The sequence below is a fragment of the Chlorocebus sabaeus genome, chromosome 19 (assembly GCF_047675955.1).
Source record: "Chlorocebus sabaeus isolate Y175 chromosome 19, mChlSab1.0.hap1, whole genome shotgun sequence".
Lineage (NCBI taxonomy): Eukaryota > Metazoa > Chordata > Mammalia > Primates > Cercopithecidae > Chlorocebus > Chlorocebus sabaeus.
Genome location: NC_132922.1, coordinates 28,098,821 through 28,123,617, shown reverse-complemented (window position 1 = coordinate 28,123,617; position 24,797 = coordinate 28,098,821). Strand labels below are relative to the sequence as shown.

Genomic DNA, 24,797 nt, shown 5'->3' with positions numbered 1-24,797 from the left:
ATAGATCCTTGAGGTTTTATTCCATTTTTCTCCATTCTTGTTTTCTCTTTGTTACTTAAATTGGATAATTTCTATTGATATATCTTTAAGTTCACTGGCTCCATTGTCATCTCCATTCTGCTGTTGAACCCCTCCAGGTGATTTTTTATTCTTTGGTCCTAAATTTCTGTTTGGTTCTTTTTTATAGCTTCTGGTTTTTTTGGCTGAGAACGCCTGTCTTTTTATTTGTTTCGAGTCTTTGCCTTTTCTTCTTAGAGCATGGTTATAATACCTGCTTTAAAGTCTTATTCTGATAATTCAAACATTTGAGTCATCTTGGGGTTGATGTTAGTTGATTGCTTTTTCCTTTGACAGTTTATGTTGCTTAGTTCTCTGTCAAGTAATTTTGAGTTATATCCCAGACATCTTGAATATAATGTTATGAGACTCTGGACCCTGTTTAAATGTTCTGAAAATGTTGACTGATTTTTTTTTTTTTTAAATAGGCAGTCAACCCAGTTAGATTCAGATGGCACATCCTGTCTCACTTTCTCTGCTCTGTGGTTCCAGTATCCACCCTGCTGTTCACCACCCAGGGATCAGTTTGAAACTGGACAGTGATCTAAGCTGTGCTGATTCCAAGGGTTTTCACACATGTGCAGTTTGGGGGTGAGCCCAGGGCTTCTTATGTAGATTTAAAGGATCCCTTCTCCAGCTCCCTCCTCTCCATGATCTTCCCTATACTCTCTGCTTCCCCATGTCCACCCTTCCAGGTGTTCTGATTAGTAGGCTGGGGCTCTAGCCTGTCACCCGGCACTGTTGCCGGAGTTCCCCCTGAGGGTCCACTGCTGCTGTGCTGGTGAAGGGGGACAGGGGCTTCACCTATTTGCTGGTGCTGGGCTAGTGTAGAGTGGAAGGAGTCCACGGGCCTCCACCCCGGGAAGGCCACTGCTTGCATCTCTGGGGAGAGGAATGGACATGTTGTTTCTGCTGGGGAAAGGTGGATAAAGCCAAAAGAATTCAATCCACAGGATTTCTCCTTCCTAGGCCTTTGGTTAGAGAGAGCAAGCTTTTCTGTTTGGTTCTTTCTTTTTTTTCCTCTTGTCTGTGCCTGTTGGTAATTTCAAGCTACTCTAGTGCCCAGGCTGGGAGGCAAAATTCCCAAAACTGAAAAAACCAGAAAAATCACTGCTAAGGTGTCCTTAAAGTCCTGCAATCTCTGCTCAGTCCTCCTGCCCTTATCTACCTTTTTGAGTTCCATGATAGAGGTTTCATGAGTTTTACGCAGAATTTGTACCTGTGGATAGTGGGAAAGGGTGTAGCGTGCTTTTCCATCTTGCGTGGAATTGGAAGTTCAAGCTTCTACATTTAGATGTCGTCCTCTCTGTGCGTGGTGGTGTTCCCTGGGATAGACCACTACTGCCCTTAGACAGCATTCTGAGGGTGGTGGCCCATACTGATCACCTCAGCCCACCACAGTAACTTTCCTGCGGCCCCTCCCAAGACCCCTGCCCCAGCGGGGCTAAGCTGATATACACACTGCGGATGTAGGCCTGCCTGCTGGGCCTTCCTGGTGTTTGGTTTTTTTTCCAGGCAAAACACCTCTCTCTGCCTCCTGCTGGTTTATTCAGCGGTGTCCCAGGGTTTGCTCATTGCCTGCTTTGCTTCAGACCCTTTTATCGAATTCCATTGTCTCTGACCTAATGGTCTTTGCAGGGTAGGCATGGCCATTTGCATGTTCACTGAAGGGCCTGCCTGCATTTCCAGAGAGAGAAAGACTTCAGGCCACTGGTGCATAAAGATCTTCGGAAATGTCCGGAAGATCCCAAAAATTGCCTGTCCTGCATGCCAGGCCTTCCTTTCCACCAGCCTGCTCCCCAGCCGCACATCCAGCTGTCATTTCCTAGAGCACCCATCCCATGCAGTTGTTTTGGACACATAGCGTTCCTCCCGGGGCCACAGGTGGAGTAGAGAGCACAGTATCCCAAACCATCTGACGGGCCCTGAGTCACCCTCACCGTGCACCAGGCCAGTTATGGTTTCTTTCTGTGTCTTATTTTCCCCTCTGTCAAATGAGACTTATTGTAGAAATCTTATAGTGCTGTGTTCGGATTAGCAGTAACGGTTTGGCATGTGGCAGATGCTCGGGAAATGGAAGCTGCCCTTTTTTCCTAATGGGAAAGAAGGGATTTTGTTTTTGAGACAATTACATTCCTCTACTGCTGCATAGGAACACCTGGGTGCCTTTCTAAAATTGGACCAGGGCACAGTGGCTTGCCCGTAATCCCAGTGCTTTGAGAGGCCAAGGCGGGAAGATCACTTGAGGCCAGGAGTTTGAGACCAGCCTGGGCAACCTAGTGAGACCCCGGCTCTACAAAAAATAAAATTAGCTCGACGTGGTGGTGCACGCCTGTAGTCCCACCTATTCAGGAGGTTGAGTCAGGAAGATTGCTTGAGCCCAGGAATTTGAGGCTGCAGTGAGATATGTTCATGCCACTGCACTCCAGCCTAGCCAATAGAGCAAGACCCCGTCTCATAAAATAAAATAACATAGCATAAAATAACATAAAATAAAACAATAAAATAACATAAAATACCAACAGCCTGTGCTGGCTGGAGCCATGGTGTTGAGAGGCCCATGGACTTGGGCCATGCCTGAGCTGGCAGTGCTCTGTCTGCCACCTAGGCTGCCCCTCCCCCAGCCCCCTGCTTGTGTGCAGCAGGCATGGAATCCTGCAGGAATGTGAAGTTCATCCTTCTCTGGATACTTGGGCACCATCTGGCCAGCCTCATGGAGCAGATGAGCCTGTGAGTTATGTCCCCACCCGTGCCCACGCCCAACCTTTATGCCCTGTTTTCAGTGGGAGAATTTTGTTTGGAGCTGCAGGTGTGGCGGGGTGGCACGTCTCAGGCAAGAGAGTCAGTCTTTGGGGTCTTCCTGTTATCTTTCTTGGCCCTGCTCCACTCCTTGGTTCCCCTGGCCCTGTCCTGCCTGCCTGTTCCTTTGGGTGCCCTCAGCCTGTCCCAAGGCAGCTCGTCCCTCAGGCCCTGCCTTGTCTTGTCTTTCCAGCCTCCCAGCCCAGGGGCTTGCTCTCGATGTAGTAACTCATACCTTAGTGTGATCCTCTAATTTTCTGTTGCTTTCTCGCTTCCATGGTTGTTGGAAGCCTAGAGACCCAGTATTTGGCCAACGACAGGGCCTGCTTGTTTTAGATGTCCTGGCCCAGCAGGAATGGTAGGACCCAGGACCCCAAGTGCTCTGGGCGGGCACTGTTCTGGGTGCTGTAAAGCATGGTGCCTAGCTAGCACCTCACAGGGACTCAGGGTGTGCTGGCTGACCCACCGAATCCACTTTTTATTGGTGAGAAGTCTGGGGCCCAGAGAGATTAAGTCACGTGCTAAGGTCACCCACTTGGGCAGTGGTAGGGCTGGGTTTGAACCAAGGTCTGCACTGCCCAGCTCATGAATTTTGCTGCTTAGGAGCCAGCAGCACTGCTGGCACAAGGGTAGGGGAACTCAAACCTGTCAGAGAGGGTGCCTGGCTTTTTGGGAGTGGGGGGTGCACCAGAGTGGGTTGGGACAGGACTCAAAGCACCACCCTTTACCTGACCAGCATCTTGGTGGGGTTCCCCACCTGGAAGGGCAGGACCCTGGGGTCCAACAGAGCCTATTGCAGATCCAGGTTCTGGCCCAGCTAGGATGCTCACTGGCTCTGTGGCTCATCAGTGAGCCTACCTGCTGCACCTGTGAGCATGGGCGGCCCCATCTGCTGCCCCCTTCAGGTGAGATGGCAGGATCAGAAAGACTCAATGAACGCTGCTGGGTCACACTCGTGGAGGAAGGCCTTATTAACAAACCATCTGTAGCAGTCAGAAGGCCAGACCGCAGAGCCCCTATTCTGGATCCGTTTGGCAAAGATGAGAGAGAAGCTGGGATAGGCTTTGTTGGGTAAATGCAAATGCCACACCTGTGTGTGCACACACATAGGCTGAGACACCTTTCTTCGAGGTAGGGGATCGCATTGAGGGAAGAAAAGCTGCTCTGATAGCTTCAGCCTGGACTTGGGTCCAGAGCTTTGGATAGAAGCATCTTTCCAGACAATTGGGATCCTGTAGAAAATCTGCCCTCTGAGGCTCTTCTGTGCCTTCTGTTGTGTCCTGGGGCCCCTTGATGTCTCCAGGCAGAGCCTGTACAGAGCATCCACATCAGAGTTCCCTGTGGGCCCCCGTGCCTGTAGTTCCGTCTCCTGCCTGGATGCTCGGTTCTTGGAGCAAGCTTCCGGAGCAGCCTGTGCAGGCTCCAGGCTCTGGCAGCAGCTCCATGCCACTCCTGCCGGCCTTTCTCCTGGCGGAAGCAGCCTGTGTTGCTTCTCTGTCCGGTGGTGACAGGCTGTTCTTGTTTGAAGACAGAAGAGACACCACTGCTTCCCCACACAGACTTCCTAAAACACTAGGTTCACGTTCTGTGGTGTATGTGTAAAATGCTGGCTCTGTGTGTGCATGTGGTGCACACCTGGCCCTGAGAGGCCGGGCGCGGTGACTCACGCCTGTAATCCCAGCACTTTGGGAGGCTGAGGCAGGTGAATCATTTGAGCTCAGTAGTTCGAGACCAGCCTGGCTCACGTGGTGAAACCCTGTCTTTACTAAAAATATAAAAATTAGCCAGGCATGGTGGCTCACACTTCTGTAGTCCCAGCTGTTTGGGAGGCTGAGGCAAAAGAATCACTTAACCCAGGAGTTGGAGATTGTCGTGAGCAGAGATCACACCACTGTACTCCAGCCTGGGTGACAGAGCAAGACCCTGTCTCAAAAAAAAAAAAAAAAGGAAAAAGAAGAGCATGGTGACTTCACCAGGGACAAGGGCATGTCAGACAAGGGCAGAGTGCCAGGGTGTGGGAGACTCTCCGGGTGGTTGTTGACCAAAAACATCACTTTTGGGTTTTGTGACTCAGAAATGAGCTCAGCCTGTACACCCTGCAGATGTGATGAGCCCCAGGCTGAGTCCTCTGGGGGTGTCATTAATGGCGTGTGCATGAGCATTTTCTTCTGGCATTTTTACAGAGACCGTGTGTGGCTGGACTCTCCGGAGACAGCAAACAGAAATTCTATTGTGTATCCTATCAGCTAATAAAGGAGGAGAACTTGCCTTGAATTGTGTTTTCTGCAACCCCGTGTGTTTGATCCATGCCTGCACCCAGTTTGGCCACCCTGACTTCTGTCGCTCCCAAGTCCGAGGAACCAGTGGTTATGTGAATGTGAAATTTTTTTACTTCATCTGTTTATTTAGATCTGGGCCCTGGGGTGGCCCCATGCATTGAATAAGTGTGTTCTACAGATGGTCCCTGGGTTCTGGGTGGTCAGTGGCCTGAGGAGGGACCAGACTCCAGCCTGTCCTAAGGAGCTTATGAGAAGTTTTGAGGGGACTGGTGCCTGGACATGGTCTGTAGCATAGGTGGAGTGTCGAGGAGGACCCTACATACGGTGAGTGGGAGAAAGCACTTGAGAGAGTGTCCCCCGGCCCAGGAGTGTGGCCAGGTTAAGTCACAGCAGGGATGGAGCCATCAGAATGGTGGGCTGTGAAGAACTGGGAGGGCTAAGACCCAGGGAGGCCATCTGGATGGGGAAGGTGTGAGCCAAGGCCCAGAATGGAGCACCCAGGGGACCCAGGCTGATCAGGTCGCAGCAAGCACGAGGGGGCTGTACGAAGCCATGAGCTCCAGACTCCCCAGTCTTGGGCCCTGATGTGGGGGTGTGTGTGAGCTGGAGCCATGGGACCAGGACTGAGCCTGCGTACTGGACAGTCTTCGGGGCCCAGACACCCAGGGCCAGCCGGAGCCTGCAGGAAAGTTGGGGAGTGGAGGGACGTGGGTTGTGTGGATAGAGTCCTACCATGCTTAGAGGAGTCAGGCTCCTCCCCCGACTCTGTGACCACACATTGTCCCTTGTACTCTTGATTTCTCAGCCACAGTGAGGGTGAAAATCATGGTGGCCTTGAGACTATGACCCAGTTCCCATTTCACCTCCTGGGTCTTCCCCAGGTTCTGTGGGGTTTTTTGTTTTGTTTTGTTTTGTTTTTTTGAGATGGAGTCTTGCTCTGTCACTCAGGCTGGAGTGCAGTGGCGATCTCAGCTCACTGCAACCTCTGCCTCCTGGGTTCAAGTGATTCTCCTGCCTCAGCCTCGCAAGTAGCTGGGATTACAGGCATGCATCCAGCTAATTTTTGTATTTTTTATAGAGATGGGGTTTCACCATGCTGGCCAGACTGGTCTTGAACTCCTGACCTCAAGTGATCCACCCGCCTTGGCCTCCGAAAGTGCTGGGATTACAGGTGTGAGCCACTGCACCTGGCCTTCCCCAGATTCTGAATTCCCTGAAAGCAGCTGTGCTGTTGCCCTGCACTCTGGGGCAGAATGTTAGGAGTAAGCAGCATTTAAGTGCCTCCCTGATTAAGGGAAATATGTATATTCCCACTGGGTAGTGAGGACATAGATGTCCAGGCCCATGTGTTCCACATAACGTGGGGACTGCAGAGAGGAAGGGACGTGTTTATGTCCCAAGTGGGTCTTGGAATCTCGGAATATGAGGTTGTACATGTCAGATTTTTTTCAGGGAGGAGTGTCTTAGTCACTTCAGGATGCTGTAACAAAAATGCCATAAACTGGGTACGTTAAACAACAAACACTTACTCCTCACAGTGCAAGAAGTCCAATATCAAGGAGCTGGAACATTTGGAGTCTGCCAAGAGCCCACTTCCTGGTTCTTAGACAACCATCTTCTTGCTGTGTTCTCACCTGGTGTGAAAACGATGGGGGCTGTCTCTGGGATTTCAAAAGGGCACTAATCCCCTTCATGAGGATTCCATCTTCCTAACCTAATCACCCCCAAAGGCCCCACCTCTAAATACCATCACATTGGGGGTTAGATTTCAACGTAAGAATTTTGGAGGGATGCAAACATTTATTCTGTGTGCTGTTAGGGGCATCTCAGAGTGCCACCCCCACGTCCCCAAAGCTTCAGGACTTTGCATGTGGGAGCTGACTCTCCTGGGGCTGGTGTGACTCATGACTGGAGGCCTGGCTTAATAACCCAGCTCTGAGGTCCTCTGGATGCCACCTCCTGCACACTAGCCAGCCAGGTGGCCTCCATGTACCTTCTGTTTCATGGAGAAGAGCTACTTGCTTAAGAAAGTTTCCTCAAACCCCTGGCATCTGGTCCCAGGTGACTCTGAGCATCTCATGGCTGCCTCCTCCCCACCTGCAGCCTCATCTGCACCCTGCTGCACTCTATGGCTGAGCAGCACAGGGTGCCAGGGGATGTTTGTCTGTGCTGCTGCTGTGTTATTGACTCATGAGACTTCTTTGGAAGGGGCTCAGCAGCTGAGGAGACTGGTGTGAATCCACTTGTCCTAATAGACCACCCCAACCTTCTGAACATCCCAGGCTTTCCTGGTACAGCCCTCACCTGCCAGCCAAGAGGAGAGCATGGCTCAGGTGGGATTCAGGCGAGAGCAGGGCAATGCACACCTACTAGTCAAGATGCAAAGCACTTAATACAGAGAGGAGTCCTGTGGGCAGGACCCAGAGGGGCCAACACCTCTTAGATGTCTGTTGTGTTCCTGATGCTGACCTGAGTGTGGGATGTGACTGGGTGTCTGCTGCTCTCCTTGGCAGGGGGCTGGCGGTGCCTGCCCTGGAGTTAAAGAGGCTGGAACAGTGACCTTAGGTAGCCAGCTGGGGTCTGTTTGTTAAGCAAGGAGCAGGAATCAGCCGTGTTCTCTACTGGCCTGTCTGGGAAGCCTAAGCAAATTCTGTGTCTTGAATAGTAACCAAGTTAGGTGCCAGCCCTGTGCTGGCCCTGGCAGGGGGTAGCTGTGGAGGCAAGAGTGTTGGCCAGGGTGACCTGATTGAGCCAAGCTGTTATTCTGCCACCTGAGGATTTTCCAGGAGAAGTGCCAGGCTCAGAACTGGCGTCAGATACCTCTGAGAGTCTTTCCAGCTGTCACGGCTCTCCCAGGATCATGGAGTTCCTGAAGGAAGGCCTTTTCCTGGCATGTCGGCAGTGGCATGGTGATGTGTCCACGCTGCCCCTGTTTGTGAGTTGAATCTCTGCAGAACTCACTTTTCCCAGAAGGTGCTTTCAGAATGCAACGTACCACAATCCTCATCAGTATCTGCTCATTTGGCTGGGCTGGCAGGTGGCTGAGTTAGCTCCCTGAGCGGGTGTCTGGCAGCTGTGCCTATGGAGGCAGGCTGGGCGTGTGAATCTCGCCTCCTCCCACGGCCCCCTGGGGAAGCAGGATAGGAACTGGGCCTGGTTCCCGAGCCTGGCCGATTGGGAGTAACAGGTGGGATCTGGACCAGGTTGTCACACCCGCAGGACAGCTGGGATTATCGCCGTGGGTGGTAATTCCCACATGACAGTTTCGAGTTTCAGGTCAAGAGCCGGGTCCTCTGTCTCCTCTTGCATCTGGACAGAGAGATCCTTGCCGGCTGGTTTTCTGGCTCGTTCCTCAGCTATTTTCTGTGGCCTGCAGAGTTTGCAGCCCCAGGGGAGCGAGGAAAGCTCTGCTCTGGCCTGATTTTTGCTGGAGAAGAGAAATGTGGAAGTCAGGGCAGTAGACTTTGCAGTGGGTCAGCTTTGGGCTACTGAGATGGGCAGCGTGAAGGCCGGCTTCCAGAGCCCTGGCTGGCCTTTGTAGTGAACGAGGACCAGATTGCCATGCTAGGGTCACCCGCTAACCTGCAGTGACCTGAGCAGATACATGGGCTCTGCCACATTTCCTGAAGTGGAGCCCTCAGCCTCACACTGCATCCCCCAGAAGCCAGGCAAGAGGAGGCCATACAGTTTTCTGGAAAGGAACAAAAGAGTGTGCTGCTAAATGTTGCAGGTGGGAGCGCGTGAATAGGTGAGGCTTCCGGTAATTATCATAAGTGATGCTTGTGCTTCTCAGTGCTGTTTCCTCCCTCTGCTGTGGCCTGCTTGACACCTCGCAGGGAACGTGGGTGGAGAGTGTCATTATCCCCATTTCATTGGTGGGAACATTGAGACATGAAACGAGTTTCATCCGGAGTTTCATCCGCAGGCCCCTGGGCCCTCTGGTCATCCCAGTCATCCCGGTCATCCCGGTTGGTTTATTGTCTTGTTTTTTTTAGGGGGATGACTGAAGAAGGCCTTGGAGGTAGGGTGGGGGAAGCTGGGAACAGCGGGAATTAGATTTCCTTTTCCAAATACTTGTTTAAGAATGGAAGAGTTCATGGCCACATAACCCACGTGCACAGATTTTCCAGGGGAAAATCCATTGAGTTTACACTTGGAGACCGTGCCATCTCCCGGTCTGTTCCTCAGGCTTTTGACATCTGCCCACACCTGGAACACCTTAAATTCTGGTGGAGAATACAAAATGTCACCCCCCTGCCCCAGCTCACCCCCTAGTTCAGCCCCCCAGGATACCTGAAGTTGGGGATCCTCTTTTTTCTCTGTGGAGCTCAGGGTATGTTGGTTCCACATGCAACCCTTCAACTTTCATCTGTAAAATGGGATACTGCTGGCTCCCTTGCAGAGGTGTGGGAATTCGAGGCAGCACTTCTGGCCCGTACCTGTTGCCATTTCTGCGTGTTGTATCCCTGGCCCTGACTCAGGCTGGCGTCCTGAGCAGCTGTGCATCCACAACCCCATCAGCCTCCCAGGAGCACTATAGATAGGATGACCCTATAGGATTAGGCCGGGGGTGGGAATTGCAGACTATGCCCCAGACCTGACCCAGGGCTATACCCCTCCAGGGCCGGTGCTTCTTGTGTGTGTGTGTGACTTGTGACTTGCAAGCGGGGCGGGGGGCGGGGGTGGGATTGGTTTGGGGGTTGGTTCAAGTCTCAAACTGTCCTCTGTCGGGTCTGGTCGGGTCTCAGACTGTCCTCTGGGTTACCTTCTTTCCCTCAACAGAAGGAACCCAGGCTACGGAATTGTTTGTGGACCTAGCAGGGTTCATAGGCACTTCTCAGTCTGTCTCCAGCATTGGACTCTTATGGTCCTGCCCAGCTTGTCACTTTAGTACCTCAGTTTCCTTATCTGCATGGAAGCCCACCTGTCAGCTTGGATGAGGGGAGGAAAGCAAAGCTCCTCAGGCCGTGTGTGTGAAGGAGAGTCTGAAGGTGCAGGGGCTGTGCTCAGGATGGAGCGTAGCTTCGGGAGGGGCTGATTGGCTGCTGGCAGTGTTGTGCAGGACATTCAGAATGTGACTGGGTTTTTATTCTGATTTGTGCAAGCACAGGATACTCAGGTGGCTCTGGTCTGTTCTCTAGCAGGAGAGTCTGGGGTCAGTCTGTAATAATTTAGCTTTTGAGCAAGTGTCTGGCACAAGAGAGCCCAGATACATTGTGTGTCTGAAGGGGGCGAAGCCCTGGGCTGCCTCCTATCTGACCTTGTGGGCCTTGGTGTCTGCTCTTCCCCTCTGTCTGCCACTCTGAGTCTGGAATGTGGCAGTGATATGGGTGTTGTGGGCACTCCTGGCATGTGGACAGCTCCTCAGTGCTGGTGTCTGAGCTCCACAATGACCTCATTCATGTAATAGTATGCTGTGGCTGCGTAACAAAGAACCACAAACTGTGCAGTCAAATCATAAAAATTTATCATCTCACAGTTCTGACGACTGGAAATACGAGATTGAGATGTTGGCTGGGTTGGATCCTTATAGGTGGCAGTCCTCAAGTTCACATGACATTCTCCCTATATGCCAGTCTGTCTCCAAATTCTACCCACTCACTCCAACTTTTTTTTTAAGAGACAGGGTCTCCCTCTGGCTCCAGTCCCAGGCTGGAGTGCAGTGGTGCAATCATAGCTCACTGCAGCCTCAGCCTCCTGGGCTCAAGTTATCCTCCCACCTCAGCCTCCCAAGAAAACTACACTTGACCACCATACCCGGCTAATTTTTATATATTTTTTTTATAGAGACAGGCTAGTCTGGAACTCCTGGCCTGAAGTGATCGTGCCTCCCAAAGTGCTGGGATTACAGGCATGAGCTACCACACCCAGCCACCCCTTTTTTAAAGGACACAGTCATATTGGATTAGGATCTAACCTAATGACCTAATTTTAACTTGGTAAAGACCCTATTTTCAAATAAGTTTAGGGGTTAGGACTTCAGCATATGAATTTAGGAGGGAACACGATTTATCCCCTAAAACTATACTTCTTTTCTTTTGTTTTAAATTTCAAAGCCTGGCTGATCATTTGCGTGTGTGTGTGTGTGTGTGTGTGTGTGTGTGTGTGTGTGAAAATATATATAACATAACATTTACTGTTGCAGCCATTTTTAAGTGTGCAGTTCATTGGTATTGGGTACATCCACATTGTCATATACCTGTCACTACTGTCCATCTCCAGAACTTTTTCATATTCTCCACACTGAAACTCCACTAAACGCTAAGTCCCTCCTCCCCTCCTCTCCAGCACCTGACTGCCCCCTTTCTACTTTCTGTCTCTATGAATTTGACTACTCTAGGAACCTCATATATGTGGACTCTTACAGTATTTGTTTGTTTGTGCCTGGCTGATTTCACTTAGCATAATGTCCTCAAGGCCTATCTTACTCAGCGTGTGTCAGAGTTTCCTTCCTTTCTGAGGCTGAATAATACTCCTTTTCATGTATATAGCACGTTCTGGTTTTCCACTCATGCACTGAGGGACGCTGGGATTGCTGCCACCTCTTGGCCATTGTGGATGGCACTGCTGGGAATGTGGTGAACGTGCACCTCCTCTCCTAACACGCCCCAGGCGTCCTTCAGAAGGGGGGCAGCCCAAGACCGAGATGGGGGAAGAAGGTGGTTTTTCTGCCCTCCCAGGCTTGCTGAGTGTCTGCCCGTGACTGGGTCCTGGCCCCAGGCTCAGGGTGGTGACCGCCAGCAGGGGGAAGCCCCTCTTCCTGCCGTTTTCCCCCCGCCTTAATCCTCTATGTTTCCTCTTTGGAGGGGCAGTGAGTGGGAAGGGAGGACCCGCAGGTGTGCGGCGGCCACTGCCCGCATCCTGGCTGAGCACGTTTGCTGGTGTGGAGGGACCCCCACCAATCACTTTCAGACCTCACTCCCCATGCTGCTCCCACACCAGGGCACTGTTCCCGCGCCATCCTCCTTTGAAGGGCACTGCCCACCTTCCCTGCCTTGTCCCCTCCCACCCTTTTCCCAGGGACTTTTCTGGCCAGTTCCCTGCTGCCAGGTCTATACCTCAGGGACTCGAAGCTCAGTGTCCCCTGTGCTCTTCCTCTTTCTGCCTTTGTCCTCTTAGCCAGACCCAGGCTCACTGTGCATCAGTGCCCCCGCCTACGTTTTTCTACCAACACCACGCCTACCTGGAGGGACCATCACAGAAGCCCCCAGCCCTGCCCCACCTCCAGTGCCACACTCGGATGTGCTGCCAGAATTTCACCTGTCCCCCTGCAGCCCCCAGGCTCCCCTCTTGTTCCAGACCCAGACACCTAAATTGAGCCCGAAAATCACCCCCTTCCTCTCTCTCCTCTCACTGCCAGCCTGTATCCCCTTTCCCAGCTGTACCCCCTTTCCCAGAGGCCACTTCCAGCCCCCCTTAGCTCTTAGTGGCCTCCGGCTGGATCTAGAAACCAAACTGACACCAGGCAGGTTAACAAGAGAGAAGCACACAAATGTCATTAGTTTTACAGGCACATGGAAATCTTCACCAGAGTCAAGTCCGGAGAAGTGGCCAAAGCAAGATGCTGTATCCTTTTTAGATAAAGAGCAATAAGTTTGAGAAGTGGCAGGACAAGGGGGATCTGGCTAGGGGAAGTAAATTCTCAAGGAGTCACTGGGAGATATATGAGGGGTGTAAACCTGGTGGAAGATAAGGGTTACTTTGTTAAACATATTTGTTCAGGTCCACTGCAGCCCCCAATTCCCAGTCTCAGGTGATAAGGGCTGTTTTCTCCCCTGGTTCAGGAACCCAGAGGAATTTTTGTGACTTGCTGAGTATAGCAAGAAACAGGTCAGCTAGCCCTTTCTGAAGCTACAGTGTCTTGTCAGCTCGAAGTCAGTGTACCCATCCGGCGTATTTTGGGATGGTGCTTCCTTCACTCCTTCCCAGTCTTTCTGCATTTGTAAGTCCCAGGAGAGCCGGCAACTAAGTCAGCGTGACTCTCTCCATGGGGCGTCTTTGCAGCTCCCTGCCTCTGCTGGTTGAAGGCTCCTTTGGTGGCATTCTTCTCTCTCTCACAGACCGTGCCCCTGCAAAGCCCTTCCAGGCCTCTCCCAGGGGCTGGGTTATCTCAGTCCTCAGACTCCATGGCACCCACTTCAGGCCATGTCTTAGTGTCCTGTGGCTTCCTTAACAGAATGCCACAAGTTTAGTGGCTTACAACAACAAACGTTTATTCTCTCCTAGTTCTGAAGACTGAAGTCCCACATCAAGGTGTCAGCAGGGCCAGGCTGTCTCTGGAGGCTCTGGGGGAAGATCCTTCCTTTCTGTTCCCAGCATCTGATGGCCCCCGACATTCCTCGGCCTGGTGGCAGCATTTCTCCAGTCCCTGTCTCCGCCTTCAGACAGCCTCCTATATGCCTGTGTTTCTGTCTCTCTAAAGATACTCGTCATTGGATTTAGGGTCCATCGGTGTGATATTGTGATATAATAAGAAATCTGTATATGGTCTTCCTTCTGGTTCCTGGCACAAGCTCCTAAAATCATTGTAATTTCCTGAACGATGGGGTGATAGGAGCATCTTTTGTTATTCATAGAAGCCCTTTTCTGTGGGACCTGAGGTTATGCTAATGAGGTGATGCTTGATGGGCCCCTAGATAGCTGTGGGATAGGGCTGGTTGCCAGAGGAACCAGCCACGTGATTAGAGGGTTGGAACTTTAGCTCCACCCCTGAACTCTGGGGATGGGGAGAGGGGTGGAGATTGAATTGATCACTGGTGTCTACAGGCATGCCAGCCTGATCTCGGCTTAACTGATCATCAGTGGCCAATGATTTAGTCTTGCTTACCTAGTGGAACCTTCATGAAAACACTACACAGTGGGGTTCAGAGAGCTTTCAGGTTGGTGAACACATGGAGGTGCTGGAAGGGCAGTGCCCCAAGAGGCTGTGGAAGCTCCCCCACAATACACATCCTGTTACCCAGCCCTCTTCTGTTGGGCTGTTCCTCAGTGGTATCCTTTATAATAAACTGGTAAATGTGAGTAAAGGGCTTTCCCGAATTCTGTGAGCTGCTCTAGCAATTTTTTTTTTTTTTAAGATGGAGCCTCACTCTGTTGCCCAAGCTGGAGTGCAGTGGCGAGATCTCGGCTCACTGTAACATCCCGGGTTCAAACGATTCTCCTGCCTCAGTCTCCTGAGTACCTGGGGCTATAGGGGCCTGCTGCCATGCCCAGCTAATTTTTGTATTTTTAGCTGAGATGGGGTTTCACCATATTTGCCAGGCTGGTCTCGAACTCTTGACCTTGTGATCCGCCTGTGTCAGCCTCCCAAAGTGCTGGGATTACAGGTGTGAGCCACCGTGCCTGACTATAGCGAATTATTGAATCTGAGGAGGGGGTTGTGGGAACACCTCACCCCCACTCCCAGCTTTAGGGTCAGTAGGTCAGAAGTACAGGTGGCTCACACTTTCCCCCAGTGCCTTAAGTGGGGACAGTCCTGTAGTACTGAGCCCTTAACCTGTGGAGTCTGACACTCATTCCACGTACTTATTGGCAGAATGGAATTAAATTATAGGACACCCAGCTGGTGTACAGACACTGGGAGGATTGCCTGGTGAAAGGAGAAAACCCACACGTGTGTTGTCAGGAGAGTTTGGGGGAATAGAAACACACCATGGTAGTATTGGACAATCTGGGGTGATCTCATTCATTACATCTGCAAAGACTATTTTTCCAGATAAGGCCGCATTCGCAGATTCTAGGGTTAAGATATGAACGTGTTCCTTCGGGGGCCCACAACAGTGGGCTTCTCACCTTGATGTTCCTCAGGGAGAGGCCTTGCTGTCCTTCCTGGGTCTGTCTTCCTCCCTCCTACATGTGCTCCGGTGCCACCTGCCTCTCTCCCGTGGCCTTGTCATGGTTGCTGGGATGCCCATGTCATGTGACTCCGTGGATTCCGCTGGCTCCCATGGGCAGGGGCTGGCTGTGCAGTGCTCACCTTTGCATATCCAGCACAGTGCCCTGCATGTGTTAGGTACTCAGTAAGTACAATTGTCTGGGGCTAAACCTTCAGTGTCTCCAGGAAGTCTTTCTGAGCCCCAGAGTCCTAAAAAGCCGAGGTGCTGCTGAGGAATGATAACTATATCATCCTGGGGCCGAGGGCTGCTGCCTCTTCCCAGCTGGGGTTTCAGCTTCTATCTGCCCTGCCCCTGCACCAGCCGGCCCCAACCTGAAGCCTAAAGCATCAAATTATTATTGCCTCCTGGAATGACTGGGAACCTTAGGCACAGGTGGGTCCTTGGAGACTGGGGAGGGTCCTTTAACAGTGTTCTGGATGCTGATGGAGAGGAGAGGGGGTTCTTGTCTGTCCACACTGAGGCACACTCGGCTTGTGGAGGAAAATGGTTGTCTAGTGCCCGCCAAAAATCGCCAGCAAAGTTGACCTTCTGGTGATTCAGTCTCCAACCAGCTCAGCCTTCAAGCAGGCAGAGCTATCAGGGCTGGTTGTATGGATTGGACTTTCTCCTCCAAGAAAGCTCCGAGTTGTAAATACCTGTTTCTCATTTGCTATGTCTAGGGTTGCCTGGGGAGCCAAGGCATCAGGGAGGAGGGCAGGCTCAGGCCCTTCCCGACTGACATTTTCCAGCCTATGGAGGGGCCTTGGCTAGCCTGGTGGCTTTCTCTGTGGCACACGCTGATTCATGACCCTGACCTCTCTCTACCCGGGCAGCTGCGGCTCTCCGTTCTTGGGTGCTGGCCTGGTGATGTCATTGTTGGGGTACAGTATGAGAGCTGGGAGGCCACAGGATCCTGGGGTGCGCTCTTTGTACCCTTCCACCACAGAACCAAGGACCCTGGTGGCAGGACTTTAGCCAGGGTGCAGTGGCTAACTGGATGAGGCATGCCTCATTTATAAAGAATTTTGAGCCACTTGGTGTGGATGCAAGAAGGGGCAGCTGCCAGCCTGGCAGAGGAGGAGAAAGTAGAACAACCACCAGAACCAACCACGCATCTCCGAAAGCACTCACTGCCTGTGGGTGGCCTGGGGTTATAGCCAGGCAGCACTGACGTCCATCCGGAAAGATACTCTCAGCCCTCGGGAAACAGCGGAATCATGTTCCCGGTTCCCTGCTTAGGAGAGGAAAACAGGTCAGCTTTAAAAAAAAAAAGTGAGGTAAAATTCACATAACATGAAACGAATCATTTTAAAGTGAACAATTCCGTGGCTTTTAGTGCCTTCACAGTGTTGTGCAACCACCATCTTTGTTTAGTTCCAAAACGTTTTTGTCACCCCAGAAGGAAACCCCTGCCCATTAAGCAGTCACCGACCTACTTTCTGTTTTCATGGGTTTACATATTCTGGGCATTTAATATCAATGGAGTCATACAGCATGTGGCATTTTGTGACTGGCATATTTCCCTTAGCATCATGTTTTCAAGGTTCGTCCGTGTTGTAGCATGTGACAGAATTTCCTTCCCTTTGAAGGCAGAGGCCAGGTGCAGTGGCTCACACATGCAGTCCCAGCACTTTGGGAGGCCTAGATGAGAGGACCACTTGAGGCGAGGAGTTCAAGACCAGCCTGGGCAACATAGCAAGACCCCTGTCTCTACCAAAAAAAAAAAAAAATATTTTAGCTGGGTGTAATGGTACACACCTGTATTGCCAGTTACTTAGGGACTAAGGTAGGAGATCACGTGAACCCAGGAGTTCAAGGCTGTGGTGAGCTATGCTATTCCATTGGATCATTTCTTTATCCATCTGATGGACATTTGGGTTGTTTCTACCTCTTGTGAATAATGCTTCTGTGAACATTCTGGTACAAGTTTTTGTTTGAACACCAGTTTTCAATTGTTTTGATTATACACCTAGGAGGAGAATTGCTAGGTCGTAAGGTTATCAGTGGCGCATCTTAGAAATGCCTTCTCTTTGGAAGGTGTTTGGAAGTTGACCCAGTAGGCAGGTCACACAGGTGCAGTTGGGCACAGTCAAGCTCTGCCTGAGACTCAGTTTTTCCTGTCTGAAAAATAGCAATCTAAAAGTTCATGCCCACTCAGGTGCATGTTCCAAGAGATGATTCGTAGGTTTTCAGCACCATGTGTGACCTAGAGGAAGTGCCCCGTAAAGGGTGGCAGTTATCTTTTGCCTGCTACTTCAAAGATTTGGGTCTTTTTTGCTGTTAGAGGAACTTACCTCCTTGAAGCATTGCAGATATTACCTGACCTTACCTGAATTTCTGCTACAAGAACCAGCTTCAGAGCCCCCAAGATCCACGGCCCTCCTCAAGGGTGGAGTCTGCTCTTGGTGGGTGCATGGCGGTAGGAGGAAGGTGCCATGCTGTGGTTGAGTGTGGGGTGCAGAGCCAGCTCTGACTGTGGACTCTGCACCCTTCAGTGAGAGCCGAACCTCTGTCCCAGCCATGGTTTTCCAAGCCTCTCTGGAGGACAGTGCCTGCCTGACAATCCCTCCAAAGGATATGAGCTGCTGTTTGTAGAAGTCGCTGGCACCACGCTGCCGTGGCCTGCCTAGGACCTGGGAGAAGATGGGAGGCTGAGAGGAGGGCAGGAGCTGGGAAGGAGGGCAGCTGCAGCCATGACAGGGTAGGGGCTCGATGCCCGCCTCTGTGAAAACCTCTCCACCACAGCTGGCCGAGCCACCGGATGTTTGATCTGCTTTTACCTTTGTAAATAAATACTGCCCAGTCTTTGACTGCCGGTGTAAACAAGGATGGAGACCACTGTGCTGATGATCTCTGAGCTCCGTAGAGTTCCTGCCTTCTCCACCTGATTCCTCCCAGTGCCCCTTTCTTCTCTTGACTACAAGTTGATCAGAGGGCCTTTTACAGCTGCTCCCATTGTTCTGGGCAGGGAGGGCCCGGAGCATGACCTCTGATCCCCTGAGGGTTTGCTCCCATCTCACCCTGGAGTATGTTGGCAGAGTGTGGGACAGGGGCTGGGTTCCTGGAACCCCACACCTCTGGCAGCCACGCCACTGAAGGAGGATCTGGGGCCTCTCTAGGCATGCCTGGCCTGGGAGAGCCTCTCCTGTCTGGCTGCACCCAGGTATCACATGGCCGGTGGTCTGAACTCAGTTCTGCATGCATTTCCTGGGAGCCCACCGTTCCGCCTTCTGTCTCTATGAATCCGACTACTCTAGGTACCCCACATGAGTGGAATTGTAATATTTGTCCTTTTGTGTCTGGCTTATTCCACTAAGCAAAATGTCAAGGTTCATCCATGTGATTGCATGTGTCTAAATGTCCTTCCTTTTTAAGGCTGAATGATTTTCCATTGCGTGTATACATTACATTGTGCTTCTCTATTCTTCTGTCAGTGGACATTGGGTCCTTTCCCCCTCTTCCTTCCCATGTTGTGATGAATATGGGTGTGCAAATATCTCTTCAAGTTCCTGCTTTCAGTTCTTTTGGAGGCAGGGCTCAGTGGCTCACGCTTGTAATCCCAGCACTTTGGGAGACTGAAGCTGGTAGATCACTTGAGATCAGGAGTTCCAGACCAGCCTGGGCAACATGGTGAAACCCCATCTATACTTAAAATACAAAAATTAGCTGGGTGTGGTGGTGCACAGTTGTAATCATAGCTACTTGGGAGGTGGAGGCAGGAGAATTACTTGAACCCAGGAGGTGGAGGTTGCAGTGAGCCGAGATCACGCCATTGTACTCCAGCGGCGTCCAGGTGACAGAGTGAGACTCCATCTCAAAAAAAAAAACAAAGAAAAATAAGTTATTTTGTGTATATAACTAGGAGTAGAATTGCTGGATCATATGGTAATTCTGTTTAATTTTTTGAAAGTTTTTTTTTTTTTTAAACCAGTGTAGTCTAGGGGATATGACCTCAGCACCTACTTGGGCCTGGGCTGACTGTGACCTAACCAGGCCTTATTCTTTTCACTGCATTATTTTTATTTTTTGGCTGCCCTTTTTCCTTTTATGAAAGAATAGATTTGCAGAGTTCCGGGGTTGGGTTGCTAAGCAAACTGCCTGGAGAGGAGAGGATTTCAGATTTCACTAGACCCTCCCTCTTCCACACCAACCCTGGGCTTGTTTGCACTGGCCTTCCTCTCCCCAACCCCACTCCTAGTCTGGTTCCTGGTTCAGGTGAGCAGCAGCCAGATTCCAAGCCCCCATCTTCTTCTACCTTCTAGTGTTTGGGTTCTGCTTTGGATAGAGCTTTGCGGGAAGGATGTGGCTGATGAGACCACCAACCTCAGTCCTGCCAAGGGTGAGTAGGCCCAGAGAGCTTTTTCCACTAGGTATTCATGGTACGGGGGCATGGATCCAGGCCTCTCAATTGGTTCTGGCTCTTGGGAGATGGTGGCTTTCAAAATGCCAAATAATGTACTTTATCCTCAAGAGGAAAGGGGCTTTGCTGGGCATGGTGGCTTAAGCCTATAATCCCAGCGCTTTGGGAGGCCGAGGCAGGAGGGTTCCTTGAGGCCAGAGTTTAAGATCAGCCTGGTCAACATAGCAAAACTTTGTCTCAAAAAATGTTTTTAAAAATTAGCTGTGCATAGTGGCGTGCGCCTGTAGTCCTAGCTACTTGGAAGGATCCCTTGAGCCCGGGAGTTTGAGGCTGCAGTGAGCTATGATCACTCCATTGCACTTCAGCCTGGGTGACAGCAAGACCTTGTCTCTGAAAATAAAATAACAGGTGGGGGTGGTGCTTTGTGTACTTTGGGGAACTCAGGTGTGAAATACTGCTTTGTGAAAAAGCAGGTTCCTGTGTGCTGGTTAGACTGGGGGAATGAGGAAATTGAGGGGCAGTCCTCCCCACCCCATCATTTGCCTTGGAGCAGACTGGAAGAGTCAGCAGAATGAGGGGCAACAGGTCTGGATTGGAGTGATCTGGGTGAGCTGAGGCAGGGGCTGAAGCCCTCATATGGAATGTGGTGGGGATGAGCAGGCCATCTGGAATCCAGACTTAAAAGCATCAGTCACCGAGACATTGATTTGAGATCTCTGCAGAGGGGGAAACGGCTGGGGTTTTAGCTGTCTGCAGCATCCTAATTCCCCAGCAGAGTCTGGCCATGAGACCTGGTCTCTCTGTCTCACCTGGCGGGGTGACGTGTCCACTTCAAAGTCTCACTGGACATGGGCAGGCAAACCCTAACCAGGCACTTAATTCTTGCACCAGGTTTTAGCGTGGACGTTGCTAAGTCAGCACGTGGCTTTGCACCTGTGGAGTCTTCCAGTTACTCTGGAGCAAGCCCTGAGACCGCAAGTCTGACCCTGAAGTTCTTGCTGGGTTGACTCCCTACTGGGTGTTGACTTGGCCTTGCCTGGGAGTCAGTGTAGTCATGGGCGTGGAAAACGCTCAGATGAAAGGTGCTCCACCAGGTGATGAAGATGTCTTAAGATATCTTTAGATAAACAGCAAAACCGTTGGTTAAAAGCAGGTCTAACCCACCTTATTTTGTTATTGTTTGTTTTGTTTTATTTATTTATTTATTTATTTATGAGATGAGTCTCGCTCTGTTGCCCAGGCTGGAGTGCAGTGGCGCTATCTGGGCTCACTGCAAGCTCCGCCTCCCGGGTTCAGCCATTCTCCTGCCTCAGCCTCCCGAGTAGCTGAGACTACAGGCACCCACCACCACGCCTGGCTAATTTTTGTATTTTTAGTAGAGGCAGGGTTTCACCTTGTTAGCCAGGATGCTCGATCTCCTGACCTCATGATCCACCCTCCTCAGCCTCCCAAAGTGCTGGGATTACAGGCGTGAGCCACCATGCCCAGCTGTTTGTTTCGTTTTAGATGTTTCGCAGCCTGAAGCTGTGGTTTTAGTCTCTTTCTCTAGTGATAAGTGGAAAAGAGAGGGATGAGGAAGGGGCTTTGCTGGCCCAACCAAAAACAAAACAAAGAACCCATGAGTGTACTGTCTCCCTTGGGCACTTGGACACTCCTGCTAGAACATTTAGTAGACGCTGACAATTCCGAGCTAATGTAAAAGCCAAGTCTGGAGGGTCATGGGGTGGGAGACTAGGGTGAGGAAGTTGTTGAAGGAGGCCAGGGGGATGGCAGAGCCTTCATCTAATAGTGACAGTAGCATTTTAGAGCTAGAGGATCTTTATTGATTGTCTAGTTCACATGCATGATTTTAAAAAAAGGAAGCTGAGGCAGGAGGATTGCTTGAGCCCCGGAGTTGGAGACTAGCCCAGGCACCATAGCGAGTCAGCGTCTCTGTTAAATTAATAAATGAAGTCGTGCTCGCTTCGGCAGCACATATACTAAAAAATTGGAACGATACAGAGAAGATTAGCATGGCCCCTGCGCAAGGATGACACACAAATTCGTGAAGCGTTCCATATTTTGCACAGTCTGCGAAGATCATTTCAGTATCTGCTAACTAGCACTAAGGAAATGGTGTGAATCTAAGCAAAAATGGGTGGCACCCAATGACGAAATTGTGGTTTTCATTACAAAAAAAAAAAAAAAAATTAATAAATGAAGTAAAGAAAGGTGAAGCATGGATGGCTTCAGTGATGTGGATAACTCACAGAGAGGTAGCAACGGGGAGGACCCGAGCCTTGCTTCCGAGGGATTACGCCACGGCTCGCTTGCCTCACCCAAAGGCCAAAGGAACTGAGCATTGATAACCAACATAGTGATGTTGGTACCTGGAGCCCCCTCAATGTCCCATGGATCAAGGAGACCAGATTCCTCCATACAGCTTGTTGAGGGACTTGGTGGGTGCCCCCTGCTCTTGATATCTTAATACTTTGACTGCTGTGCTCAACCCAGACCCAGCCTCTTCCTGGAATTCTCTTTTGGATACGCACAGAAGCAGAACCCAGTCTGGCCTTTGCAGCCATTAGCTGTGTGCAGTCACCTGGGACAGTGCTGCAGGTCAGCAGCCGGCAAAGTGCTAGACGCTGGGTTGGGGTCGCTCAGCAGGTCTCCGCCCTGGCTGCCAGCTAGATTCCCCAGGAAGCCCCTATAGCTTCAGATTCGGCAGGTCTGTGTGGATCCCAGTGAAACTGTTTTCAGAGCCTCCCAGGTGTTGCCGTTGTGCAGCCAGAGCTGGGGACACCTGTTAGAGGGCCCTGAGTCCTGTGAGACAGGAAGTGGAGAACCTGGGAGAGGGAGAGGCAGAGGTGCGCGAGTAAGCCGTGACTTCGGCCACCTGCACTCACAGCTAGTGGCAGATCACTCCAGGCACACGGCTCCCCCCGGCCATCCACATGGAAAGGAACGACAATTGTGCCCGCTTCAGGATTGCTGGGTCAGCCGCTTTGAATGCCTGAGGGCAGCCCTGTGCCCACCCAGCCTGGGTGTGTGTGATGGCAGTTGTAAACTCGTGAATGAACACCGAGGTCGCCTGTGCTGGTAACCTTTGGGCAGGGCTGCTTACAGGTGACTCATGGTGAGAGTGACACCACCCCATCAGGGTGAGCTCTCAGAAGTCCCATGGGCCTCAGAGGCCCCCTTTGGAAGGAGTGGAGAAGGGATCCTCATATGAGCCATGGATGGGGCTAGAAGATCCTTGTGGGTTGACGATGGTCGTGGTGAGTCCACTGGCTTAGAAAACTCAGGCTGAGGACAGGCCATCAAGGAGCTCCAGATGGCTAAGGCCTTGGAAACACGTGTTGGGCTTTGTCATTCAGGCTGGGAGGAAGGGAGTGATTATCTCCAGGTGCCTCTGGGAGGCATGAATTACTCTGTATAACCAGATAGTCCCAACAGGCAGGGGGACTCTTGTAGAATAAGCCACTCTGTCCTCCTGCGGGTACTCACATTGGGGTAAGGTGGCTGGGATTTTGACAGACCTGCTAGGAGGTAGGCTATGAGTCATCCAGAAGCTGGGCTGGATTGAGGGATGGGGGAACCTATAGCCCTAATTCCCTGGGCTGGGATGGGAAGAACATGGTAGGACTCACGGCTCATAGTGGCCAGGAGTTGCACCCCAGCCAGCATGCTGGCCTGTGCTCCTCACCCCATCAGACCCCATGGGCAGGCTGCGCAAGGACCATTCCAGAGAACAAGACGGAAACATTTTGGGTTCCTCCTTTTCTTTTCATTTTCTTTCCTTTTCTTTTCTTTTCTTTTCTTTTTTTGACAGAGTCTTGCTCTGTCACCTAGGCTAGAGTGCAGTGGCACAATCTTGGCTCACTGCAACCTTCACCTCCCCGGTTCAAGCGATTCTCCTGCCTTAGCTTCCCAAGTAGCTGGGCTTACAGGCACCTGTCACCACGCCCAGCTAATTTTTTGTGTTTTTAGTAGAGATGGGGTTTCACTATGTTGGCCAGGCTGTTCTTGAACTCCTGACCTCAAGTGATCCACCCACCTTGGCCTCCCAAAGTGCTGGGCTTACAGGCATGAGCCACTGCATCTGGCCAGGGGTCCCCCTTTCTATAGCAACCCAACCCCCCTGTATAGGGAAGAACCAACTGTTTTCTCTGTACACAAGCTTATGTGACCAAATGTGGAGGCTTTTTCCCACACCAGGCAGTTCTCTACAGACAGCAGCTGGGTGTCCTACAATTTCAACTCAGTTCTGACGTGGAGTTAGCGTCAGATCCCACAGTGAAGGGCTCAGCTCCAGAAGACTGCCCCTAACTTCAGGTGTCAGTAGCAAGTCCAGGTTGTCTACTGGCCATAAATTGGAGGCTCCTACAGCCCCTTCCTTGAGTTTGATCACTTGCTGGAAAGGCTCACAGAACTCAGGAAAATATCTTGCTGGATGACTGGTTTTTAATACAAAGACACAACTCAGGAATAGCCAGATGGAAGAGGTGCATAGAGGAAGGTCTGTGGGAAGGGGTGCAGAGCTCCCATGCCCTCTCTGGGCACTGCCACATTTTCATCAGCCTGGAAGCTCTCCTAATCCTGGCCTTTTGGACAGCCTTCATTGTGTAGGCATGATTGATTACATCACTGACCATTAGTGATCAACTCACCCTTCAGCTGTGGTTCTTCCCCAGCGAGTTGGGGGTGCCAACTGTCTAATCATGTGGTTGATTCTCCTGGCAACCAGCCCGCTTCCTGAGGCTATCCAGGAGCCCCAGCCACCTGTCATTTATTAGCACACATAAAGACATGTATTACTTTGGAGATTCCAAGGGTTTTAGGAACTGCATGCCAGGAAAGTAGGGGGTGGGGTATGCAAAGATCAAATAACATTTCTTAAGTCACAATCCCCTGCCGGGGGCAGATGTGTCTCAAAAAGCCCCTTGCATTGTGTGGGCAGTGAGCCCGTGTTCATCACCCCTCACCCTGTGGTCATTAACCAGTCAGTTGTGAAGGGGACATCAGCATACCCGAGGTACTTGTGAGATGCCTGTTGGGGACAGAGATAGTGTCAGCTGGGTGCTTGCTGGGACAGGTTGGGTATGGATGCTCCCTTCTCTGTCTGTAACACAGGATGCTTTGCACACACAGATGGCTCGTTTGGAACACCACCTGGGTACGGCTGTGCTGCAGACCGGGCAGAGGAGCAGCGCCGGCACCAAGACGGGCTGCCCTACATTGATGACTCGCCCTCCTCATCGCCTCACCTCAGCAGCAAGGGCAGGGGCAGCCGGGATGCACTGGTCTCGGGAGCCCTGGAGTCCACTAAAGCGGTGAGTCCTCATGGTGTACGTGTGGCAGGAGGGCCAGGTGAGGCTCCCTGAAGCGCGGCCCCATGCTCAGGGGTACATAGCAGGTAGGTGGTGGAGCAGCCAATGGTTTGGAAGC

General features: G+C 51.4%; 1 protein-coding gene and 1 non-coding gene across 3 annotated transcripts in view; both read left to right on the top strand.

Moving 5' to 3' along the window:
• Positions 1–24,797, top strand: part of BCR (BCR activator of RhoGEF and GTPase) — a 132,864-nt gene that overhangs the window by 48,553 nt on the left and 59,514 nt on the right. Inside the window, exons 1-3 of one of the 2 annotated variants that reach the window (XM_073006957.1) lie at positions 18,477–18,640; positions 19,273–19,349; positions 24,501–24,682. In XM_073006957.1, the coding sequence (XP_072863058.1) occupies positions 18,486–18,640; positions 19,273–19,349; positions 24,501–24,682 (414 nt within the window). In that variant the 5' untranslated portion in view covers positions 18,477–18,485. Of the gene's footprint in view, positions 1–18,476; positions 18,641–19,272; positions 19,350–24,500; positions 24,683–24,797 lie in introns of those variants that run through there. The other variant, XM_073006956.1, reaches the window with a different exon arrangement.
• On the top strand, positions 21,326–21,434 carry LOC119622577 (U6 spliceosomal RNA). The gene has a single exon (XR_005239173.2). It is a non-coding gene; the product is annotated as a U6 spliceosomal RNA (small nuclear RNA).